The sequence below is a fragment of the Nasonia vitripennis genome (genome assembly GCF_009193385.2).
Source record: "Nasonia vitripennis strain AsymCx chromosome 3 unlocalized genomic scaffold, Nvit_psr_1.1 chr3_random0013, whole genome shotgun sequence".
Lineage (NCBI taxonomy): Eukaryota > Metazoa > Arthropoda > Insecta > Hymenoptera > Pteromalidae > Nasonia > Nasonia vitripennis.
The window spans coordinates 619597-643058 of record NW_022279633.1 but is presented as its reverse complement, the minus strand read 5'-3'; the positions used below and the strand labels follow the sequence as shown (position 1 = coordinate 643058).

The following is a 23462-nucleotide window of genomic DNA, read 5'->3' as shown; positions in this document are numbered from 1 at the left end:
TCCCGCTAATAGGTCCGCAAAAAGTCCCGCAGGAAGTACCGCACAAAGTTCCACAGATAGGCCTGCATAAAGTCCCGCGGGAAGTATTGCATAAAGTCCCGCTGATAGACCCGCATAACGTCCCACCGAAAGCTCCGCATAACGTTCCGCTGATAGGCCCGCGGAAAGTATGTCTCGTGAGATTTCCCAGTGTGACGAAGGGCATTAAGTGTTTGGAATATTTATTAAAATTAGTTCTTTCAGTTGAACGAAAATCATTTGCACATGCAGATCATCAGAATTTGCGAAAGAATTGCGCTTTTCGATCTCTTCGGCTCTCTTTGTTACTCCGTTTGCCGCCGCCGACATCCTTAGCAACTGCGCCGCGGACGCCGCGCTCACTTCCCCTCATGCGATTTCCTGCTGGGCGCTGTGGTGGAGGGAATTTTCTTCCTCGACTGGGAAAGTGAAAAGTGGAGAAAAATTTTTCGGACTAATTTTCCTAGACTCAGTTTTTTACGCTGATCACGATGGTATATAAATGTTGTATTGTTCTAGAATCACTCTGTGTGTGCCGTTTTGATCAATGACCTTTTGCTACTTTTCTGGCGAAACCATAATTCTGTCACTGTAAAACTTTTGAGGTTTCTGTGCGAAAAACTTAACTGGGTGATTTTCACAAGCTTCTTTTGAATCCAGCTTTACACCATTAAAAGAATTTTGCAGAGACTGGAACAAATGAACAAATATACGGCGGATGCATCAAAACTTCCCAGCCGAACTCTCTCAATTTTTGACGAGTCATTAAGAGGACGGATACACCTTAAATTGTCAAAAAAAGAAAAATCCAATTTTTTGTTTATATTTTTCCTAAATTGTTTAAAAAATGAATTAATCTATTAAATATATTAAGGTATAATGTAAAAAAGGTAAAACAATGTTTATATGTACCATAGTATCAGGTATAACATTTCTTCGAAAGTCAAAATTCAGAATTTCCATTTTTCAGCTCTCGCAGACTTACTTAAAATTTGGGCTTCGAAGGGCACTTTTATACTGATAGATATGCTTTAAACTCATATAGATTCCAGTTGAATGTATGGTTTTGCAAAAATAGTACATTGTGCAACAAGGGAAGAAAATAAGCTATGTCAAGCGTGGGTGAGGTGTTAAGCACAAGTCGGGTACTGAAAACACCTTACCTGAGTCTGACGTAGCTTCTATTCCCGTGTTGCACACCGTGTTTTTTCCAACAAAGTCATTAAAGGGACTTCTTTTATGCGAGAAAGTTGGGTAGGAGATCGTGCATTTCAAGTCGTGAACAAAAAAATTAAAAAATTTGAAAAAATTGAAAAATTTGAGAAATCTAAAAAATTTGAGAAATTTAAAAAATTAAAAAATTCGAAAAAATATAAGAGATTCGAAAAACGGGTATTAACAGAGGGGAGAAAAAAAATGTTTCCCTGCTTGAGCTCAAACTTTTTCTAGCTCGCTTGGAATGGACGATTTTCTATGCTACTTTTAGGCATGAAAAAAGGCACATTTCATGCGCGTGTTGGGAAAAATATGTTTAAAAAAAAGTTTTCTAAAAATAATCAACAAAAGTTCTTTCAACACTTTAAATTAACAAATTTAATGTTAATATCTAGACAAATTTTCTAAATAGTAATAGCAAAAAACGCTCGCCTCGCCCATGATTTACAAATTAATTGTGATTAAAAATACCGTTAAATATTAGATGTACACTCGATGGTCGTTAATTCTTGTAGAACATTTTTAAAATGCTCCAATCAGATTGCTAAATCAATAAACTCTAACCAATCAAAAGTACGACTTCATAAACGTTTTATAAGAATTAATTACCGTCGAGTATAAATGAATATATTTGACACAGCCAACATTCTATAAAAATAGTTATAGCTACTAGTACACAGGACCGGCTTTAAAATTATAGAATAAAATAGAAATAAATTATGAATATTAAAAAATGTTTTTAAACTCTTTGTAATTATTCGATGACAGTATTAATTATATTAACAAAATCTAACAATAAAATAAAATTAATTAAAAATTTTTTTATTTACATTTATAATATAATGTAAATTGTGAGGTTATAAGAATCATAACATTAATATTCTGTACTAAAATTTTATACGTAATACCATATTTACTTTTATATTAAATGATAAAGATATTTTAAATCCCTAACGGAAAAGAAAAATTAAAACAATTGAAAAAAAAAAACATTATGAACTGCAGATGATAGCAGAAAAATGTCGGAATTGAGACACAGATAACAGTAATCTTTTGTTGTCTTCAAATTTATTTAATTTGCTAGATTCTTCAGTTGGATTTTTTTTTCAAGTGTAAAATTTAACAATTTAGAAAATAAATAAAAAAATTAATACAACAGACACTAACTATTAATAAGCGGAGAAAATAGTTTTTTCATAGTTTAAAACAGTTTTCTTCATTTTAGAATTGCTGTTTTTTACGTTCTCTAGTTTGTTCCCAATCAAAACAGCTATCTTCGGATTTCTACACATTTTTCTTAAATGTAATATATTTCAATTAACGTTCTTATTAAGTTCTATTGTTTTTCATGCAACTTTATATTATTGATTGTAAATAATAACTGTCATTTAAAATAAATCTATCTTCGAGTAAACATCTTTGCACTTTCTCTAAGTTTACTCTATACATATACAATATTAACTTTTTCAAAAACACGCCTTTAATAACATCAAAAAAATAAACTTTTAAAAAAGTAAAAGGTTATGCGAGTTTCATATGTTCCGCAATGAAATAACAGATAAAAAAGAACTGAGATCAATCAACCAAATTCGAGTTAATTATATTTAATCATAATGAAGCAACAAATTTTTTTTTGGTCAATAAAGGGCTTACTTAACTTAAAGTTAAGTTATATACTGATCAATTAGAAAAACTACCAAGATACTTACTACGTAACTTGCCATGACCGTTTTATTTTGTTTATTGGTGAACAACTACAATTTTTTTTATGTATTAGAACGTCAAAAACACCATAAGTACAATGAAACGGTCATGGCAAGTTACGTAGTGAATATCTTAAGAGTTGTTCCTAATTGATCAGTATACAATTCAACTTTAAGTTAAGTAAGACCTTTATTGACAAAAAAAAAAAGTTTGTTGCGTCATTATGATTAAATATAATAAACTGGACTTTGGTTGATTTATCTCAGTTGTTTCTTATCTGTTATTTCGTTGCGGAATATATCAAACTCGCATAACCTTTTACTTTTTTAAAAGTTAATTTTTTGAGATTTCAGTCATTTTTAGTAATTTTTTTTAAATATTTCATATTTCTCTTAAAAAATAAAATATAAGCACCTTTTGACCATGCTTTTTTTTGTAACATTTTTATCACTAACATAAAATCACTGACGAAAAAATCAGTTTTAGTGAATTATGCTTCGCCTTCATGAAACATTTTTTTAATTTAATATTTGGAATTTTTTAATACAGAGAATTTGTTCAGATTTTAATTCTCAACAATATTACCACAGACTTTTAATGAAAAAACCTTTCAATTCAATGTAACATTACAACAATTAAAAAAAAAACACCTTTGTGGTCAAATCTAATAGGCTTTCGCCTTGGGTATAATAGTTTCTTTCAAACTATTCATACATGCGAGTGCCTAAAAACGCTAGCAAAGTACAGTTTTAAAGCAATTTAGACAATACCTTTGGATAACGTAATGATCTGATGTCTGGATATAACGATTTACTATCTCCATACCATGATGATCGCATTTCTTTAACCAATGAATCATCGAAGCTTGCATAAAGTAGCATGTGGGAATCTTTGGACATCCAGATCGCTTCAGCGCTATGCAAAATTTCTTCTGTAAAAAATGTTAACATCAATAAGAAATAATTCATTTAAATTTATGAAAGAATCTTATTCTAACTTATTCAGTAGATGTTATTCTAAGTCTATTTCTAAATTAATTTTTAAATCCTTAATAATTAAAAAATGAATCACTTGACGGCCTTATAAGACATGCTCAGAATAGATTTTTTATAATTCTTTGACCAATTAGTAAAATCGAAATAGTCCATTTTTATAAAAATCAGGATAATTAAGGATTTTAGATTTTTCTTTTGGTTTCAAATATCCTGTAGCATTCCTATGTACAGGCCACTATGTTTGCCTCTATAGAATTCCTTTCTGTAAGGCTTATCTATATGGTAGTTTATAAATAAATAAATAGAGAAATTTTTACAGAAAACTTATACTTCAAGTTTAATAATTTAATTTTAATGCAAAGGATAAAAATAGCAAGTTACCTACATGTCAATAATATTATGTCATTCCTGTGCGTGTTTTAGCAACAAAAAAAAAAAAAAGCGAGAGAGGAAGAAAGAAAATTATGTCACTTGTCTTTAATGGTTCTAATTAACATACGAAGAGTTGTAACTCAAAAAGTCTTACCCTCATAAAGCCAATCCGGCAAACCATTGGAGAGAATTCCCGGTATTGATGTATTAGTAACACGGTAGCCTATATTACTTAGAGGTCCAGTTCTATAATAAATGTCGTAATCCTGGATCATAATGAGACCGTGACCCCGGGGAGTCCATTGTGCTAGTAAGAGGTACGGATGAGTTTCTTTCTCTGGATGTGGTGTAAGTTGAATAGTTTCTCTGTAAAATTAATATTCATTTAATTATTAATTTTTATCAAGCTTCATTAATAATTTACTTAATTTTTTTTTAGAATTTGTAATTACTTCAATTTGGCAAACATTAGAGAAAAACGTGTGCGTGTTTTTAAAAGGACTGAACCACATTTTTTAAAGAGTAATACAGTTATAAGAAAAAAACAAATGAACCCCTTTTTAGTCACTAAGTTGAACAAGCCAAGATTCATAATTAATTCCAATAAAAGTTTGTCCGCATCGATGACTGCAGAGCAATTTTAGAATGCTCAGGGTTTAACCAGGAATGTACTGATTTTTGCCTAATAATTTGAAAGCCCGATTAATCAAATTCAGCGTCTGATAAGTTATGATAAAGGCATGCAAGAAAATGTATAGAGAATTATTGCAATAATTCAGTACGGAGATTGGAGTTCGTGATTTTATTAAATAAATTGAACTTGTGGCGCAGATGTGGGGTTAGGTGGGATGCAGGTTAGAAAGAGAACTCAATATTCACGTTTATAATAAATGTGGGGCATATTGCCTTTGTTTACTTTATTTATTGAATCAAGCAATGCAATAATGTATGTGAAATTATACCTAGTACTGATTCGTCGTGAACAAAACATCAATTCTGAAAATAAGTTGGAATAGCGAAGCGGAATTATAAATTACAAAATAATAAGATAGGTAAACACATCCATTACATAGAATACATCTGAATTATTCGTAGAAAATATTATTATTATTTGGTGACACGATTATTATTCGTTGAAACGGCTGCGAAAAATAATCGAAGAAAATTTTATGTGTTAGTATTTATAATGAGATGAATGTCAAATAAATGTAGGTGAAGAACCGTGAATTTAATGCTATTGCTGGTAAATGATGTTATTAAAAAATTATGGGTTGCGCAAAGAGAATATTCAAATATTTGGTTTAATCTAAAAACCAACTACGTAGAATAATTTATACTAGTTAAAAACTCAAATTTATAATAATAGAATTGTGAACCAAAAACAATAATAAAATAATATACTAATGTTAAAATCTAATTTTATTTTAAAATCAGAAGTAATTACATTATGACATTGAAGCATAATACTTATTATTTTAATTAAAATTAAATTCGAAGAATGTATTGTTATTGAGTAATATTATGTAGTTATTGAAAAAATATATTTATTTCTATGCGATATGATGTATTAAACATAATACCAAAGGGATTAGATTTTATTTACGACGCACAAAACATCAGAGAAAAAGGACTAAATTTAACATCAAGACACAACTACATCACTATAGACGATAAATGGGAAATTGCGAAATGTTCGTCATAGTGACGGTCATAGTTTTTTAGATGTTCTTTACATCGAGATCTGACGATGAGACGTATTAACTTAAAAAATGCACAATATAATATTGATGTCGATGTCATGTAAATTGAACTGCGCCGATTGGTTGTTAGAGTCATACAACAGATATATGACACTGTTCTTCAAAGCGCATGCGCGTCAATCCTAGCGCTCAGCGCTGGCGGAAATTTTCAAAAATTCAAATCAAGGGGCGCAGTAGCGCCTCGATGGCAAGTACAAGTTTTTATACACTGTGCCGTCAGGGAGCAGCGCACCCTATTATACTTTAAATTTGCTATTTAAACTAAATGTGTTTTATTATCACCAATGATTTCTTGTCTAATTTGTCTCAGATGCTTATGCTTGAGTAATGTATCTTAAAGATTTTAATAAGAACTTTCTAATGATCATAGTATTTTGCTTCAAAAATTTCTCTTTTAGCAAAATAATTATGATCAAAAATTAATTTGCGATAATTTCTTAAAATTTTAGTCATGTGCGATTCTCATCTTTTTAAGTCTAACAATACAATTTATGTCATGATAATAGGTTACAACAAGGTTATCTTCAGCAATCGTGCAAAATACTATACTACACCGCGAATGTCTCCAGAATATGTTGATTGTGTGCAACTCTAATGGTAAAAGAGTAATAGAAGTGTCCGTTAAGTGTTGTTGCCTTTTACGAAACGAATCGCAGTTGCAGAGAGCCAAACGCACTGAGTAAGCTTCTATCTACACGAAGATTCTGAGGAAAGAGGACTAGATTTTTCAAGCTAGAAGTTGTCTAGTTGTCTTTATCTAGTTTTTTTTTGCATTGTTCACTAATGTGCAACAGTGTTTGTTAGAGAGGACAGAGGCGCACGTAGCAGCAGAGTACGTCCGGCCTTGTGTAAACATAAACATAGCCTGAAACAGTAGTGTTTTGGAGCTTCGCGATGCGCGCAAATTTTCGCAAATCTTTCTATTGTGCTTGATTGTGCGTGATTGCGCATGATTATGCGTTTATCAAAGAACCTTCGTTCTACCGCTAGTGTACCGCTCGACAAAATAATCGTGTCTGATACTTAGGCGCCGAACACCTGCCAAGACGATTTAATGCATCCACCGTATAACCCGGACCTTGCCCCGTTGGACTATCATTTGTTCTAGTCTCTGCAAAACTCTCTTAATAGTGGAAAGCTGGATTCAAAAGAAGCTTGTGAAAATCACTTGGTTAAGATTTTCGTCCAGAAACCTCCGAAATTCTACAGTGACAGAACTATGGTTTTGCCAGAAAAGTGGAAAAAGGTCATCGATCAGAACGGCAAATATATCATCAATTAGTGTTCAAAATCCTCTATTATACTAAAATGTGTCTGGTAGTCTCCGGCTATAAGTTCACTTTATCCCCAAAACTACGCCTCCTTAGGGGTTGAAGTAAACAGAAAGTTGACCAGTAGTAGACTGAAAGTCGACCGGAAGTCGACCGTAAGTGAACCGAAAGTGAACCGAAAGTGAACCGGAAGTAATAGGAAAAAATATAAAATGATCCGGAAGTGACCAAAAATAACCGGCAATGATAAAGTACTCCTACGGGGTAAATCGGAAATTAATCAATGAATAATTAATAAAAATTTTAAAAAGTATTATTTATAAACTGTAAATACTGTTAAAGCCTTTCTTATACATGAATATAAACATATATACATAATTTAGTGTTAAAATATCAAAATATTTAAAATTATGTACAATGTTAATTGTATCCAATACTAAAAATCACATCAATATAAATCATTTTCAAAAATATACATTAAAATGAATATTTAACACAGTTTAAAAGAATAAAAAATTTAAATTATATACCAAAAAGTGATGGTCTGGATTGCCACGCATTATTTTTTAGCTCGTTTTGAATTTTACCTATGAAATCAATATTGATTATTTTGAGATATACATTTATATTTTTAACAAACATTCTTTTGTGACAGTGCACACGCAAACACCGAGAGCAGCGTGCACACAGCACATACGAGTGCGTAAGCGGCTCTCACGCACACACAGACACTACATGACACGTGTCTACGAGAAAAGTGGAACGTCTACGTGGAACGAGTAAACCGCGATTTAAAAACACGCATTCCAGTATATATAACAAATAATCATAAAGAATGGGACAAATTCATGACGCAATTTCAATTTGCTCATAATACTAACGCACACAGTACGACGGGAATGATACCCGAGTCTTCGGCCGAGAACTACAACCACCAAAATTATGGCGACGGCTAGCAGAAGCGCAATCCGAATCAAATCCCGAAAAATTGAGCCCGAAAATTCGCGACGATATCGAAACCAACGACAATTATACAGACGATTCCGATAGCTCGAGTTCACGTTCCAACGGATCCGCGCGCAAGCACAACACAAGAAACCGCGCAAAGAAAAAATTAGAAAAAGCGGAAATAAAACGGCTAAACGCGACAGAAAATAATCCGAACAAGGATACGACACATAAAAGCAGTAAGTCATCTGGCGGTAAACCCGAAAAAACCACTATAAGATTTGAAAATATGAAAGAAAAATTAAGCGAATAGTATGAGAGAATGAAAAATTTTAAACACATACAGGATAATGCGCAAGTCCAAATCGAAAAAGAGAAAAGCAGGCAAGAAAGACATTACAACAAAAATAAGCGCGAACACATTTTCGAAACCGGTCAGCCGCACAAAAAGACATTAGCGCGAAATTAGTGGAGCCGTGCGTTGGCCCATGTGTAATTAGTAATAGAATAGGCGAAAACGTTTACGTACTTCAAGACACCGACGGAAAAACACTAAGTAGCTCATGCCACGCAAAAAAGCTTAAAGAGTACGCGAGCGAAGAAAAGCCCGAAGAAAATTTGAAGAAGCTCGAAGAAAACGCCAAGAAAACCATCAACGCCGCGCCCGCCGAAAAACCCAAGCGCAGACCCGGTAGACCACGTAAATAACACGCCGAGTGACGAGAGCCATGCAGCTCGCCGCCTGCCCCCATTACCTGGCACAGTCCGGCAACACGTGTGAACGCCAGCCACGCTAGGTGATAATCCCCCAACGCACAAAGAAAGAAAACGAGAGGGTAGAGACATTTCCCCTTCTCCCTCCACTTAGCCGGCTCATAACAGCCACACGCGTCAACACTAGTCAAGCGCCCGCACAGTTCGACAGTCGAAACAAGAGAATACAAACGCAAGAAAAATGAGCAACTCTAGCTCGAGCGAGTCATCAAGCGACGGCGAAATCGACCCCAGAGTCTTGAAGAAGCTGCTGCACAAGCTGATTGACAAGTCCAGCAAGAAAAAGTCCGACAGAAAAAACCGCAAGGACAGCAGTACAAGTGGCGTAAGCGTAAGTGACAAAGTGTCAACAAAACCCTTATCGGGTGCGAACGAAAAAGTGCGCGATGAAAAATCCTACCGCAGCAGAGTGTACCGCGAACTACGCGCCAACCAACAACAGTTTCTCGCAGAACAAGAGTGCAAACGAAGCCTTGAAAATAAAAACCGGCTAAGCAAAGCCGAGAGGAGAAAAAGCCGAGAAGAAGCCGAAATCCAACTAGAACAAAGGCGAGAGCGGCACAGACGTGCATACGCAGACGCCGCAGCCCGTCAGCGACTCGAAGAGCACTAGCGTAAATTCGATGAAGACGAAGCTCGATTGCTAGCCCGAGCCAAGGCATACGAACAAGAGTACAGAGAACAGCTAATTCGACAGGAAAAGGCGCAAGAAGAAGCCAAAAGACTGGCTGCAATACTCGCCGCCCTCGAAGACTTGAAGCCTGACATCGAACGACAAGTCCAAGAATAAAGAAAGATAGAAAGAAAGCGTGAAAAAGAGGAGGGAAGACAGCTGATCGAGAAAGAATTGCAAGCTGAACGCGAGTTCGACGAAAAAATGGGGCGCAAGGAAATCAAACCATCCCGAAAGCCAAAAACCCACCTTCACCAGAAAAGCACGCAAACCAGTCAGACCACGCCAATACAGGACGAGGATTTCAAGTGGGAACGCACCGATCGACATGCCAACCCGAACCCTTCGACTACCCAGAGTATCGAATCAACTGGAACGGACAGCGTAGCCAACAGCAGCGGCATAAAACCCAGGAGCACGCCCAAAGACAACAGCCCGTCGGTCAAACCATTCTCCCGACCTAACGGCGCATTACTTCAGCAATAAAATAGAACGCGTGAAAACTACGTACGCCTACAAGATGCTGAAGAACGGAGACTGGCTACCGCGATCATACACGCAGTTCTTCCGCCGGCGCCGTAACGAACTAAGAGGCCACGACATCACACATGTCTGGAGAAGAGAAGCTGAAAGCCTGGGTCGACTTCAAGGATAAGCACCCACAGAAATCCGAAGAAGATGACCAGTAACAAAAGAAAGAAGACAAGAATAGTATAGTGCTAGTTAACTTGGTCACTCTTCCGATAGCTGCGATAGCAGCAAGAAGTGCCCGGCGCTCTCGACGAGGCGAGTAGTGGACGGAGCGGGACTTTAACACGGCGATACCGATCGACCAGGGCGAGCATCAGCCCGATCGAAGAGAAGTAGCTAGCGACATGTCCACGCAGCCGCCTGTCGTATGTATTTTGACGTTTTGAAGCAGACCTTGGCCTCCGCTCACCGTAATGTTTTGCTCCGTTCAACTTTTCGGCGATATTATTAGTGAGTGCGTAGTGCAATACGGCGACAACAACGCAAAGCAACAGTATTCTAAGTAGTTTGAAAATCAGAAATGCTGCTAAGGCACCTTTATTTGTTCTGAAGCAGTCTCCGCTCACCGCGATCTCACTCTCGGATATGCTGCTAGCAGTTCTTGTTTATATAAGACAGTGCAAAAAGTAATCAAAAGTGATGCACCTAGAATGCCACCAACGATGCGATGCGGGAGGGTCACTCATATGGAAAGATTTGTAACTCTAGCAAGAAACTTGAGTTTTTGCTTGAAGGTTATCTCTTGCTTTTGTGTCTACTCCTGACTTTATAGCTGTGCTAATATATTTTGTTGCTAAATGCTGTTTAGGTGACGATTGACCATTACACAAGATTCACAAAAGGTATTGCTGTGTTCTTGGGTTTATTATTTTTTAAAGAGACATTTATTGTGTTATGTGCAGTGATATCAGTGACTATGTGTCCGTGTGATTTTTTTTTCAGAGTTGAATCAGTGTTGTAATTCTGATGTCTCTATATGTTGCAATGCTGTCAGGGACAGAGATAATTTACTGTTTATCGCTATTAATTCAACCATGCACACACTACCCTGGAGTTGATTCGCATTGTCTGGGCTGTGTGGCTTGACGTTGCTAATGCCGATAGGATAGCGGGTTGGGCTGCACTAAATCATCTTAAGCTAAATGTTCTTAAAACCAAAGCGATTGTCCTGGATTCCCCCTACTACATAAATGCTTTACCATCTGTAGCTAATACCACTATGAATATAGGGGGAGCCCGGGTCAGCTACGAATCATCTGTGCGCAATCTAGGGGTGGTGCTTGATTCTAAATTAACCTGGAAAGAGCATGTTTTTTAGTAGAAATGCATATTTTTATCACATGTACCTGTCTTTACCAATCAATAGTTTTTTATTTATAAAATACATCAAGTTTTGTGAAATAAATGCGAAAAAAATCCGGACGGACGGACATTTTTTAAGTTCTTTCACTGCTAAAAACTAATTGAAATTTGATACATTCGATATATTTTTTCGGTAACTGGAATGATTGTAGTTCAAAGAACATTTCTACCGTAAAAAGATCTAATTTTATTCTTTTTTACGAGTTTTGGAGGGTTTTTACAAAATTGACCAAATATAAAATTTTAATACAGTGTAGATTTGTAATTTAATTTCAGAAAGTCAGAATTTTCAAATAAATAATTATTGTATGATTTAATAGTTTCTGCTATATCAAGTGGCGCAGTAGCGCCACGAAGGCGAGTTTGAGAAGCAGACAGAGTCGCGGCGCCCGTGACACTATTTACTTTTATATAGGTGTTCGGATTTTTCATGATACAGAAAAAAATGTTGTTTAGAATCCAGTATTAATTTTTTTTTTGGTAATTATTGTTTGTAATTAAATTTCAGAAAGACAGAATGTTCATCTAAATTAATATTGTATGATTTAATAGTTTCTCCTATATAGTATTTCTACTACTATTTTTAAATAAAAATAATTTTCGGAAAATTTGCTCCTATAACTATATCAATTTATTTCCAAAAGTAATTTTAACCTATAGATCACATACACATAAAATCACACAAAAACTGAAATAGGGGGTTGGTGAGCGAAGCAAACAGGGAGACAAAGCTCCACTAGTATATACCGTAACAGCGCCAGGAAAGGACGTAGGGCACTTTTTTCTAATAGGAAGATCTAAGTGCGAGAGAGAAAGCCTTTCCCTCCCTCAGTTCCTTTTCGACCCCCACCACTCAAAGTAGTCCTATTAGAAAAAAATGGTGTCGACTTATGGCTGAAAATTATGACGTGTAGCGTCTCGGCCCGGGCTTTTCACACTAGAAAAAAATTCATATATCTAAAATTTTATAAATTCAATAAAATGCACAATGAATAAAATTAATAACGGAAGTTATATTGCTAAAAAATGAATGTCAACAAATTTTGAATGGAAAAAATCGGATCAAAGTTGCTCTACATCATAGTTTCATTAAATTATTTTTAATATTAATTATGTAACACTTTATCATTATCAAAAAATATAGACTTATTTTCCTAAATTTATGAATAATTAAAAATTAGTTGAAGCGTCAAAAGCATGATTAAAATTTTGTAACAATTATTTTTAATTTGCAAGAACATTATTTAAATTTACTTTAAATAAAAATTAAGGCATGTATTTTGTACTTATTTTTCTCCTATAATATTGAATATCAATTATATCTTATATTAATTACATGATGTAAAACTATTTTAATCCGATTTTTTCCGTTCAAATTTTGTTGACTTAATTTTTTAATACTACAAAACTTAAACTATTATTTGCATTTACTATGAACAATTAAATTTACAAAATTTTGGATAAGTTATTTTTTTAAGTGTGAAAGGTCCGAGCTGAGGCGATACACATGTGATTTACAACCAGGGATCGGGGCCCTTTTTTTCTAGGATTACTTTGCCTTCGAAGATTCGATCATAGCCTAGCAAACGTCGAAAAGTGGGGGTCGAAAAGGAATTGAGGAATATATATATATATATATATATATATATATATATATATATATATATATATATATATATATATACACTAGTGGGGCTTCGCTCGCCAACCCCCCATTTCAGTTTTTGTGTGGTTTTGATTTTTAAAATTTTATTTATATGATCTGTAGGTTGAAATTACTTCTGGAAATAAATTGATATAGTTATAGGAGCAAATTTTCCGAAAATTACATTTATTTAAAAACATTGTAGTAGAAATACTACATAGGAGAAACTATTAAATCATACAATATTAATTCAGTTGAAAATTTTGTCTCTCTGAAATTTAATTACATAAATAATAATTACCAAAAAAAATTGTCGCGCAAGAATGTTGTGCTGGTGGCGTGGGCAAGTGCGCGCTTGCACGCGCTAAAGGCTTCCTCCGCGGCAGGCGTCCAGGTGAGCGGAATGGCCTTCTTTTTCGGTGGGATGTGCCGCAGGAGGTCGTTGAGCGGTGCAAGGAGACGTGCTGCGTCCGGGATGCAGCGTCGGTAATAGTTGACGAGACCCAGCAGTCGACGAAGCTGTGCGGAGTTGCTGGGCTTGGGAAAAGCCTGGATGGTGTCAATGCGGTCTTGTGGAGGTCTCGAGCCTTCGGCAGAGACCGAGTATCCCAGGTACGTGACTTGCTTCTTTCCCAGGACGCATTTCTCCGGGTTTACTTTGATGTTGGCTGCTCGCAGGACGTCGAATAAGGCCTTGAGATGTCTCACGTGCTCCTCTTCGTTGTTCGAGGCGACGATTATATCGTCAAGATAGGCGCGAGCAAAGGGCAGATCACGCAGCAACTGGTCCATAGCTCTCTGCAGCGACTGGGCGGCGTTGCGCAGGCCCAGGGATGTCCGTGTAAATTCGAACAAGCCAAATGGGGTGATAATGGCTGTTTTATGCGCGTCTTCGGGGGCGATTGGCAGCTGGTAAAAGGCCTTCTTGAGATCAACCACCGAGAAAATGCTGCCTCCCAGCGCGAGCAGCAGGTCCTCAATTACTGGCAGCGGGTAGCGATCCGGCACGGTACGGCTGTTTAGCTGCCTGTAGTCACCAGTGATGCGGTACGTGCCATCTGGTTTCAGGACGAGACGAATCGGGCTGGCCCAGGAGCTATCTGATAGACTGACAATCCCCATTTCTAGCAGAACTCGGAATTCCGCTCTGGCAGCTTCGAGGCGAGGTCCAAGGAGGCGACGAGCCTTGTCTGCTGCTGGGGGGCCGGTTGTGAGAATGTGGTGTTGTGCGTTAAGGCCCGGAAGGGCGATGGTCGTGCTTCCTGGGGTAGCGAGGTCGGAGTATTGCCGCATCAGGTCGGTGAAGATGCCTTCTTCTACGTCTGCGAATATCACAACTTCTACGGAGTCTGATGGACTAAGTGAGCCAGTGGCGTGTAGCGAGGTGTCGGTGTCAAGGATGCGTCTCTTCTGCATGTCGACGACGAGCCCGTAGTGGGCGAGAAAGTCTGCTTCAAGTATTGGATTGCTTACGTCAGCGATGACGAATTTCCACGCGAATGGCCGCCGCAGCCGAAGGTCCAGGTCCATGCGATGTGCGCCGAAAGTATCTATGCGCGTGGCGTTGGCAGCACTCAGCTTAAGCGGGCCGGGCTGGAGTGATCTTTTGACGAAAGAGCGGGGCAGCAGCGAGACTGCTGAGCCTGTGTCGACCAGAAAGCGCAGTCCAGACGTACGGTCCAAGACGTGCAGGCGTTGTTCGCTGGATACGCCGACCGCGGCTGCCTGAAGAGGCGGCAGCGCTACTAGTTTTCCTGAGCTGGGTACGTGCAAGGAGGCCGGCATTGCGTTGCCTCGCGCACGAAGTGCTGATGGTACCAGCACCATGCTGGATTCACCACGCGCGCCGTCGGTGATGCGGAGCGGGATTAGCGCTGATTCGAGGGCGTGCGAGAGGCTGAGCGACCACGCCGCTGTTGCTGTTGCTGCTGTTGTGGGCTCGAAGCGAGGGTCGTGGCGCTGGTCTGGAGCACGAGCGACTGCTGCTGGAGCATGATGGTGATCTGTGTCATGGCGAGGCGGAGCGACGCCATCTCCTGCTGTGGCAATGGTGTGTTGCTCCCTGCTGCGATACCGCTCGATGCAGGGGAGCTGGGACGTGAGACTGCGCTGACTGGCACGCATGGCGCCACGAGTTGGTCAGCGAGAGCAGCGAGTTCCTCTAGCGAGGTCTCCCTGAGCACGCGACACATGCGGCTGGCCTGGGCTGGCAGAAAGTCGAGCCATTTGACCCGCAGAGCCTCGTCGGTAATGGCGGTTCCTGCTAGACGCCGCATATAGCGTAACAGCTGAGATGGAGTACGGTCGCCGAGCTGCACCTCGTTTAACAGCTGATGGAGTTGCTGGTCGGCCGAGGCGGCGAGGCATGACAGGACCGCCGCCTTCAGGGTGTCGTACCGCTGCTCTGCTGGTGGTGCCAGGATGACGTCTGAAACTTCCTGCGCCACGTCCGGCGGCAGGTGTGCGACGAGAAGGTTGTAGCGGTTTTTGTCGTTGGTGATTCTGCTGGATAGGAACGCCGACTCCGCCTGTGCAAACCAAAGTCTCAGATTGAAACTCCAATAAAAGGGAAGCGTGCATTTCGAGACCGCCTCGACGTCGGGCGCGCGGTCGTTGTCGCCGATTCGCGGACCGCGCGGCTAGAGCCCGCCAGGTGGCAGCTGCTGTTCATTATTGCAAGCGCTGAGCAGCGGAGCGTTCTGCTCTATGTTTTGCTGCGCTTGAAGCATGTTTTGGCCATCGGCGAGGCTTCGGCGCTCCCGTATCGGGCTATGTAGCATAGAGTCGTCGGAGGAGTTGAGCGCGGTGAGCGCTGGGCTGAGCGTGACTCGCTACGCGAGCTGGCGTGGTGTGCTCGAAGCGCCGCGGCGTTGCGGGCTGTGCGGGCCTCCTGTTGGCGCGCGACGGACGGTAGTGGAGCCAGCGGGGCGCGCGCGAACCACTGCTCGACACTCAAAATGGCCGCTCGCGGAGGCGGCGAAACGACGCGATGTGCGCTGGCTCAAGCGGCCTTGACCGCGACGCGTGTCGGAAGGCGGCGAGCGCGCACGGGAGGAACCGTGAATAAGGAGATGGCCGCGCCGAACGCGACGAGACGACGCGGCGTGCGCTAGCTCAAGCGGCCTCGAACGCGGCGCGCGTCGCAAGGCACGGGAGAGCACGCACGGGAGAGAGTGAGCGAGAAAAAAAGATGGCCGCTGCGATGCGACCTTGACCGTGAGCGAATGGAGCAAGGTGGCGAGCGCGCGAGAGAGAGAGAGAGTGCGAGATGCTCGGCGGCACAAGCGTCGCGGCGATGATGTCAAGCCGCGTGCACCAGGTATCGGAACGCGGAGCGAAAAGGAAACGACTCGCTCCGGCGTTTTACTGCTTTTCTTTTTAGGCGCGGGACTGGCGAAAGTAAGCAACTCGTCGTCGCGCGCAGTCGGCGGAAAAGAAAAGAAAAAGCAACAAGGGTACCTGCTGCTGGCGAAACCTTACGCCGATGCCGATGACGATGCGCTACGAAGGCTGCGGACGCGCTGTTGCTGTGTGCCGCTGGAGCGGGAGGAGTAGCCCCGGCACGTTCGCTGTAAAGGGGTTGGTGCGGGGCGTCCTCGGGGTGCTGGCTGTAGAGAGGCCGTGTAGCTGGGTCGATCTCGGCGTAGGCGAGGAAACTCGTCAATTGTATAAAAGAAGCTAACGAAGACTTTATTAATAATGGTTCTATAAAACTCTCTCTCTTTGATAAAACTCTGAGGCGCTGTTGCTGAGTGAGCGATCCAGAGCGTTCTGCCGAACATGGCGCTCGACACTCGCCGCGGCGCCAGCCTCGCCACGCATCGTGGCGCCTCGGAGGGGGCGCCGCGGGAAAGGCGGTGGCCGGATGGAGCGACTGAGTTAGAGGAAGTCAGGCCTGGGGATCAGGCGCTGCTTCCTGCGATGACTCCGCTGGTGGTCGGCGTGAGCCCCCACAACTATAATATAAATCATCATACCTTTGGTCATATTTCCATATTTTAAAATTAAATATAAATATGCGTTCATTTGATAAAAATTTTTCAAAATTATTGTTAAAAATTGAAGAAGGAAAAATCAAAACATTTAAAATTTCCAAAGAATGGAAAACGAATGATATATGTTCAAACATTTTTGGAAACAAGATTCATTTTTCATAATATAGCGTAATACTCACCTCTCATAATGAATACACTTATTTTTTAAATAATAAAATTTTAAATCAAATGGAAGGGGAGACAAAAACATATTATAGAATAGATACTATAACGTATAAAGATGTCGATAAATCTGATGACAATATTTATATAAATTTTCCAATCGAAATATTGAATAGCATTCGCGAAGGATTACCACCTAATGAACTTAATTTAAAAATTAGTTCAATTGTTATGTTAATAAGAAACTTAAGTATAGCAGATGGTTTATGTAATGGAACACCATTAAAAGTTAGAAAATTAAGCAGAAATTATAACTAGAGACAAAATTGGGAATAAAATTTGCATACCTAAAATTACTTTAAATACTGGAAATTCGTCTTCATTGTCAAGTCAAGGCGAGTTAGCCCGAGCCGAAGGCGAGGGCGTTTATGAGCCGCAGACGAGTAGTATGGCTATCAGAGGGCAAAGGTTTAGTGAAGATGTCTGCCCTTTGCTCCTTTGATTTAACCCATTCTATCTTTACATAGGCCAGTTGAGCACATTGCTTAACGTAGTCCTCACATATTCCCGACATATGCCTGAGTTTGTTACTTCCATCCATCTGTGTGTAAGCTACTGCTGCTTTGTTATCGCACCACAGGGTGAAAGGAAAGAACATCATGCCTGGAATTGCTTTCAGTGACAGGCACATGCTGATTGACTCTCTGCAAGCATCACTTAGAGCCACATACTCGGCTTGGCATTTTGACAGGGCTACATAGGTTTGTTTGTGCGTTCTCCATGCTATCGTGTCTCCGTACAACGTAACTACATGACCGCTAGTAGTAAGTGAGTTCTTGCAATCTGCCATAACCTGGTAATCATTTTCCATTCATTTTTAGTCGGATTCTACTGATGTCTACTCAGTATGTTGACTGCGTTGGCCAGATCTGGTCTTGTACCTGATACGAGATACATCAGAGAACCCACAACTTCTCGGTATTCTCGTTGGTTTATGACTTTTTCATTAGTTGGTTCATTCTCTCGTTGCTTCCTTTGCTTGTTAAGTACTTGATTCGTTACCATGGGAGTCGGTTGGCTTTTAGCTTGTGCATACTCAAATTTCATCTGCATCTTATTTATAAACTTGATCTGATCCAATCTTGTGGTCCTGTCCATTCTATTTCTCGTTATGGTGATTCCTAGGAATTCTTTAGGTTCACCCAGGAACTTCATATCGAACTTCTTACTTAATTCTTTCTGTACTTCTCTCATGTTGGGTTCGTTATTGCCTGTGAACAATATGTCGTCGACATACAATAGCATTATTATGCAGCTGTTATTTTCAGTATATACAAACAAACATGGATCTCTGTTGTTTGCTTGAAAACCCAAATAACGAACTCCGAAAAATGTGCACTCCAGTTCTTTGGGCTTGTTTTCAGACTTGTGGAGCTTCCAGACTTTTGTCTGTCTTTGATTTTCATATTCTTCGAAGCCAGCTGGTATTTCCAGAAATATTTCTCTTTTTATAGGGCTGTGAAGAAATGCTGCTTTGACATCCAGTTGCCATATTATATAGTCGTGTTTATTTGCGATGGCTAAAACTGCTTTTACTAATGCAAGTCGTAAAACAGGTGCGTATGTCTCGCAGAGATCGTATATATTCGAGTCCTTGAACCCTCTTATAACAATTCTCGCCTTGTAATCTGGGTATTCGGTTCCGTTGTCTTTACATTTGAAGACCCATCTTGAGTCCAGGATGTTCAGCTTCTTTCCATCTTTGCACATTCTATCGACCACTTCATATACTTGGTTTTTCTGCAACGTTTCTCTTTCCTTGCTTATTGCTTCTTGCCATCTGTCAGCATCTGGTGATGACACAGCTTCTCAATAGGATTTTGGGTCCCCGTTGATGGCAGTCAGCAATGCATATAAGCCATATGTACTTAGACCTTCGATTTCATCCTGTACATCGACTGCAGATCCAGTGTCTTTACTCTGTGCCTGCTTTCGAGTAACTGATCTATGTATCACCTTTGGATTTGACTTCGTTACCGTCTTTTGGATCTTCTTTCGGTGCTAGATCCCAGGCATTCGCTGGCAATCTTGAATCATACATCAGAGTTCTTGTAATTTTCTGGATCGTCTGATTATAGCGTTCCGCGATGCCGTTTAGCTGCGGTATATATGGGCAAACTGTTCTTAGTTCCGCACCATATTTGTCCAATACTTCCTTAGTCTTTGCGCTAGTAAATTCAGTGCCTTGATCGCAGTCTAGGTACCAGAATTTTTCGTCCTTTCCGCGTATATTTCGACACTTTGCTACGAAGTCGTAAATACACTCAGCGGCATCTGACTTATGCATCACTGGGTAGGCCATTGCGAAGCGTGAATAATTATCCACCAACGCCACTATAAATCTGCAACCTTTAGGGTGTGTGGCTGGTGTAATAGGTCCCATTGTATCACCGCTGACTCCTTGCAACGGTTTCTTTGCAATTTCCTTGTCGTTTTCGAACTTCAGTCTATTCATTTTCGCTACCTTGCATATCTCGCAATCTTTCAAACACACTCCGTTATCATTCTTCCGAAATTCCTTAATATTCGGATACAACTTTCCTAAAACTTTTACTTTATTCAGAGACGTATGTTCTAACCTAATGTGCCATAAACTCATGGTGTTTATCATATTTGTCGACTTATTTGTATTACTATCGCTTTGATTCGTCGGAACTGACTTATCCTTTTCATCGTTAAATATTACCCTTTTCTTGACAGCCTTTTCGTCGCTTTTATGAGAGACCAGAGAGTACATCTGTGTGTATCACTTGACTTTCATCAGCTTTTAATTCTAAATCAATCGTCCAAAATGGATCTTCAAACTTTCCTTCTAGAATCTTTACTTTTGTTTTCGGTTCATAAACATTCATGATTTTCTTGTCCAGATACACACATAGGCCCTGATCTGTGAACTGTTTGAGTGGCAGTAAGTTCTTACTCAGATTTTCCGCGTATATGACTTTATCTAAACTTATTATTTTACCATTTGACAATTCAAATTTCACTCGACCTTGATTCGTTGACTTTATACTAGATCTTTTGTCTTTATTCGCAATTGTGTCAGAATGAGTTTGGAATTTGTCATATGGTCAGTTGCACCACAGGGTGAAAGGAAAGCACCCAAATCTACGATAAACTTTTGTGTCATGCTATCGTATTCATTCAGACTCACATACATGCATACAGTATTGGTGATTGCATTACCTCTTGCTAGTGTGGGTGAACGGTTGTTAGATCGTCTGAAAGGCAATTTGGACGGTGATTTGGTGAAGCGTTCCTCGTTACGCATAGGAGACTTGCTCTCGTGTCTTCTCAGCTTTCGCTTCGGTGACAAGCTCCTTTTCCTTTCAGATGTTCTCTTACGTAGGAGTCTCTTCTTTGGCTCCTTGCACGATTTGGCAATGTGGCCGAATTTGTTGCAGTTGAAGCACTTGGGCTCGTCATGCGAACAGTCGGCGGTGACATGGCTCTGACTACCACACCTTTCGCATCGTTTAGTCGGTCTTTCTCGGCTTTTGGATCGTCCCTGGGTTGAGCGGCTTTTCCTGTCGTCTCTGACAGCTCCAAACAGAGCGGACGTTCCAGTATTTCTCTGGTGCGAGTTGTCAATCTGAAAAATCAAATCTTTTAGTTCATTATACGTGGACTTCCTACCCGTATTACGGCTGGCTATGTTTTCAGCTGTAATAATTTCCGGGTAGGCTTGCTCTACAGCATTGTAAAACAGGCTTTTCTTTGCTGTTTTAGTCATTTTATCTATTCCATCATGGCTTTCGTATTTTCTAACGAGATCCTCGAACCTTAAACAGAAATTAAAGGCCGTTTATTTGTCTTTGTTGAACTTTAGATTGAACAACCGTCTTTGGGCTGTATGTGCGTTGGTTCGAAATTCGTTCCTTTTCATTTCTTTGATATTTTCCAGCAGTTCTACCGGATCCTTAATGTTCATCGTGTACAGGTGGTATTTGTCATCTATTCTGTTCAGAATAATCTCCCTTGCAACGTTCCTGTCATGCTCAATTTCATCTTGACTTATCAGACCAAATCCCTGATTTTCAAAGAGATCGAATAGCTTGCGCGATTTCAGTTCCGAGAACAAGAAATCCTCAAATGGGGTGTACTCTGAATCTAACTTTAATCTGTACGTTCGCGTGATGTTAGTTTGTTTGAGTTTCGTATCGTTCATACTCGTGTTAGACCGATTCACAGATCTAGACTGATTCAGATCATATAATCGTATCAAATCGAGATCATAAAGTCGTTTACTTACGTCCATGTCTTGCGCCAATCCTTGTATGGAGGCAGATCCCAGTCTAAGTTTACGTTAACGTCATCGTTCCATTCGTATGGGTTGGAGACGCGCACTCCAGGCATGAGAGTGGAAGAACCTTTGAAATCCGTGCTCGCAAAATCTCGAAATCCTGGTGTCTGAAGTGCAGACTGCTTGCCATTCATAGGGCGAAAGCCGCGTCCGCATCTTCTCGGGAACAGCTTGAATGGCTGGTCAAGACATACATTACTGGTGACCTTTGGCTTGTTGACCGTGCTCTGATCTTTGAGCCTCAGATCGTTTACGGACTTCGTCAAGGTACTCATGTCTGTTTTGAGCGTATTGGTCAGCGTTTCCAGGTTTGCATTCATCCTGGCGCTCTCTTTCGCGACTGACGACAGACCATTAACCAGACTGGTACTGAGATTGACCTGAGCTTTCGTACTTTCTTGCAGCAGGCGTATGAGGTCGTCCATATTGCCTTTCGTAACCCCTTGATGCGTGTGTATCGGCGTCGACGTAGTGGCTCCTGTTCCCTCTACCTCGCTGCAGTGGCTTAGAGGTCCTCTCAATCCTACCACTTGGTCCTTGGCTGCCTTCAGGATTCCCAGCATTTTTGCTGATTCTTTCATTGTGAGAATGTTCTTATCTGTAAATACACATAAACGTTAGTCTGCGGTTGAGAGGATACCCTTGCAAGGCTCCCGATACTTTGTGCACAAGCAGCGGGCTACCTTGCAGTCAGTCAAGGCACTATCTAAAAGTAAGCTCCCTGACCAACCTAGTCTCTTTTTGCAGAATGTCCCGAAGCACGCCTCCTGCCGCCCGAGACCCACTGAGCACGAGAACAGGTGGCAGATCTGTGTGAGGATCCGGTTTTTATTGAGCGTGGGACACTGACTAAGTGTCTGTACGTGCGCACGTACCAAGTCAAAACGTGGGTTCATGTTAAACCTCTCACAGATCCGCAGACTTTTACATACATATCCACATAATCATCATACATTATACTTAGACAAGACTTCATTACCTAGCATCAGATTCTTATCCGTGCTAGTTACTAGCCAGATGTTTCCACTGTAGGGTGTCAGCCAAAGTTCCTCGTCAGGTCGGTCGTGGTACAGATCGTAGTGGTCCAGGATCTTTTCTCGTAATTCTTCCCAGTTCGAGCTTGAGATTGAGTCTGTTGAAAAATTTCGTGATTAATATTCAGCATTTAAACCATCTTTTTCCTTTTCCACATACTAGCTTGCGAATGGTTCGCGTTTGTTAAAATTACTTAATCAATTCATTGCAGAGTTCACTTACACATCAGCAGCCCCACCCACGCGGTGTCTGCAAGCAGCGCAGCACGCAGGTAGACTTACACTAGCTGTGTAAGCTTACGTTCGCTTGTATTGCGTCTTTCTTTTTATGCATGAGTCGTTCTTGTTTAATTAACTTATTAGATTAATTAATTGCTGAATGTGTTCATATGCCAGTGGACCCGACTATGTGATTTTGCTGGAGCACGGCAATCTGGCAGACTCACACTAGGCACACAAGCGTGCGTGGTCAATTTAAACTTTGCCGCGTATATCGATAGTGGTCACGTGACCTGCGCGTCTGCGCACGGCCCGTTTACAGCTTTCGCTTTATCATGCGTGTCGAGTTTTTTGCATGTACTGTGCTTATTCTTACGACATGTATATATATATATATATATATATATATATATATATATCC

The 23462-nt window shown here is 40.3% G+C and overlaps 1 protein-coding gene across 2 annotated transcripts in view; it reads right to left on the bottom strand.

The window, feature by feature from the left end:
- Positions 1 to 23462, bottom strand: part of LOC100679866 (inactive dipeptidyl peptidase 10) — a 160524-nt gene that overhangs the window by 40768 nt on the left and 96294 nt on the right. For both annotated transcript variants that reach the window (XM_031927154.2, XM_031927156.2), the window contains 2 exons: positions 4459 to 4670; positions 3708 to 3868 (listed from right to left, as the gene is read on the bottom strand). In XM_031927154.2, the coding sequence (XP_031783014.1) occupies positions 3708 to 3868; positions 4459 to 4670 (373 nt within the window). The remainder of the gene's footprint in view (positions 1 to 3707; positions 3869 to 4458; positions 4671 to 23462) is intronic.